The following is a 2409-nucleotide window of genomic DNA, read 5'->3' as shown; positions in this document are numbered from 1 at the left end:
AAGCTTTTTATTTTATTAGAGTAATAAAGTATTTTAATTATCAAACCTCCACAAAGTGAAAACAGAAGATTAGTTTTTGTTTTTTTTAAAATCAAGCCCTACAGGATTCATATAAAGTTGTATAAATAAGTATTTTTCTCAGTATATTTCAATACAAAGTCCATTATGAGTCACATTTTCTCGTGATTCTGTTAATAAAGGAACAAAAACGACACAGGAGACTGGGCCTTCATCATAACTAACTTTATTTATAATGTAAAAGATCAAAGGCGAGTTTAAAACCATCGCTGATTGTCAATAAATACACCGATACAGAAAACATGTTAAAACCAGAAAACTTTCTCAGACCAATCAGAGTGAAGGCTCAGGTGTCGGACTTGCTCTGCAGCACCTGAACGCATCGCAGCAGCTGCTGAAGTGCTGCTGGTCAGGTCAGCTTCACATCTTCTCTGCTGGAAGCGCTTTGACCTTCGACCTCTTCCTTCGGGCCCTGCGGTTCTTAAACCAAACCTGTGAAGAGAAGAAAGAGTTTCATGAGGTTGGAGCAAAACGTTTTAACTCTGAAGAACCAAATGCAGCAGAAATATGGAGACGTTTGAGGAAACACTGACTGCTGGAGGCTGAAGCAGAGATCTGAAGCACAGACACTGATTCATATGCAAAACCTTTGATGTGATGGTCACTGAACAATGAGACAACACAAAGGAAACTGACCCGCTCTACAGGTGGAGGCTGATAAGCTCCCTGATTGGTCTGTGCCACGTGCGTAAATGTGGAGGATTGGCGCCTCTGCTCAGTCAATCAAACGTTAAATACCGCATAAGAATGTGGATTTAATCAAAGCAAACACTTAATTTAAAAGAGGTTTGTTGCCTTTAACAAATCATCAAACGTGTTTTTATGAAAAGAAACGCTTCATGTTAAAGAACAAACTCAGTGAATCTGTGCGTAAAAATGGACATTTGGCACATATAGTTAATGATAAAACGCGTAATTCAACTTCATAACTTGTATTTTATAAAGGAAACGCTTCATGAGAAATGGTGAATCAGTGCGTAAATAAAAAAACAAAACGTTAAGTACGACCTCAAATGTTGTATTTTAGAAAAAGAAACTGGTTTAAAGTCTGTGCGTAAAAATGCAGCTTTTGGTTTTGGCACTTTAAGTTTAACAATAAAACGTTAAATACTACTTCAGAATTTCTGCTTTATGAGGTTAAAGCTTCACTTTCACTGGAAAACTTTGCTGTCGGTGCGTAAAATGGAACCTTTTACGCAGCTTGGAAGCGGTTTTACGCAGCGCCTTTTCTCCGCCTGAACCCTCGTGTCCGACTCACCCTGACGGTCTCCTCGCTCACTCCGGTGTTCCTCGCCACCTCGGCGCGCGCCTCCACCGTCGGGTAGTCGGTGAGCTCGAACAGCGCCTCGAGCTGCTTGATCTGACCGTCGGTGAACACCGTCCTCGTCCGGGCCTTCGGACGCGGCAGCGGCGGCGCGGAGACTCCGGCCTGCTGGAAGCCGCCGCAGAGCGTCACCGGCTGAACATCTGAGGGAAATAAAAGTCATAAAACAGTTTTTTGATTTGCTGCAACTAAAACAGAAAAAGAATGAAGCTGAATTCACAGTTTTTGAACTTAAAGTAACAAAAACAGAGTAACTTAATCCCGATTTAAATCCAAAATCAGCTTTAAAACAGTGAAAACTTGAACTCATTGAGGTTTAAACTTTAAAATAATTATAAAAAGTAAAGTTTGTGTGTTTCTGACCTGCAGGTTCGTGGCTGAAGCCCACGTAAATCCCGGTGAAGTCTGAGCGATGGAAACCGGCTCCGTACGGATAAAACGCGTCTCCAAAGCTCACCGCTCGGTACGGCAGGCAGCCCGGCACCAGAACCGGCACCGGCACTGGGACTGGCACTGGCACCGGCGCAGGAGGCCTGAGCAGATGCGGCTCCGGGGAGAGCTGCTTGGAGAGGATGCGCTCGATGCTGAAGTTCGACACTCTGGTTCCGTCCATGTTGGCAGTCCGCTGCTGAGTCCGGATCGATCAGAAACTGGAGCCCTTTAACATGTGAACGTGATTGTTGAAGCCGAGCAGAACCTTTGATGTCCGTCCGGGTCCGTTTCATCTGCGCTCAGGTGTGAATGGACCTGCAGACGTCTTCAGAAGTTCTTCATCCTTCAAACGAGCTTCTGATCCTGAGCTCAGCTGTTTGGACTCTGATTGTTCTCGTTTGATGCAGTTTTTAAAACAAGAATTTAAACCAAAACTTAAAACTTTTTATTGTTTTATTAAGTTCTTTTACTCTAAATGTGTGTTTTTTGGATTAAAACTGGAACCTTTGATCAATAAAATCTCTGTTTTGTCTAAACTACATAAAACATCCATGATATTTATATTTATGTTTATA

The 2409-nt window shown here is 42.6% G+C and overlaps 1 protein-coding gene across 1 annotated transcript; it reads right to left on the bottom strand.

The window, feature by feature from the left end:
- Window positions 1–242: 242 nt before the first annotated feature.
- On the bottom strand, window positions 243–2403 carry LOC103375446 (homeobox protein goosecoid-2-like). The gene is made up of 3 exons (XM_008305738.1): window positions 1766–2403; window positions 1337–1545; window positions 243–510 (listed from the first exon to the last, which is right to left on the bottom strand). The coding sequence occupies exons 1-3, from the start codon at window positions 2013–2015 to the stop codon at window positions 439–441; spliced, it is 531 nt and encodes a 176-aa protein (XP_008303960.1). The 5' UTR covers window positions 2016–2403; the 3' UTR covers window positions 243–438.
- Window positions 2404–2409: the final 6 nt, after the last annotated feature.

This window comes from Stegastes partitus, unplaced genomic scaffold (genome assembly GCF_000690725.1).
Source record: "Stegastes partitus isolate 25-593 unplaced genomic scaffold, Stegastes_partitus-1.0.2 Scaffold2598, whole genome shotgun sequence".
Lineage (NCBI taxonomy): Eukaryota > Metazoa > Chordata > Actinopteri > Pomacentridae > Stegastes > Stegastes partitus.
Note: the sequence above shows the minus strand (reverse complement) of the source record. Positions and strands in the feature narration are given on the sequence as shown.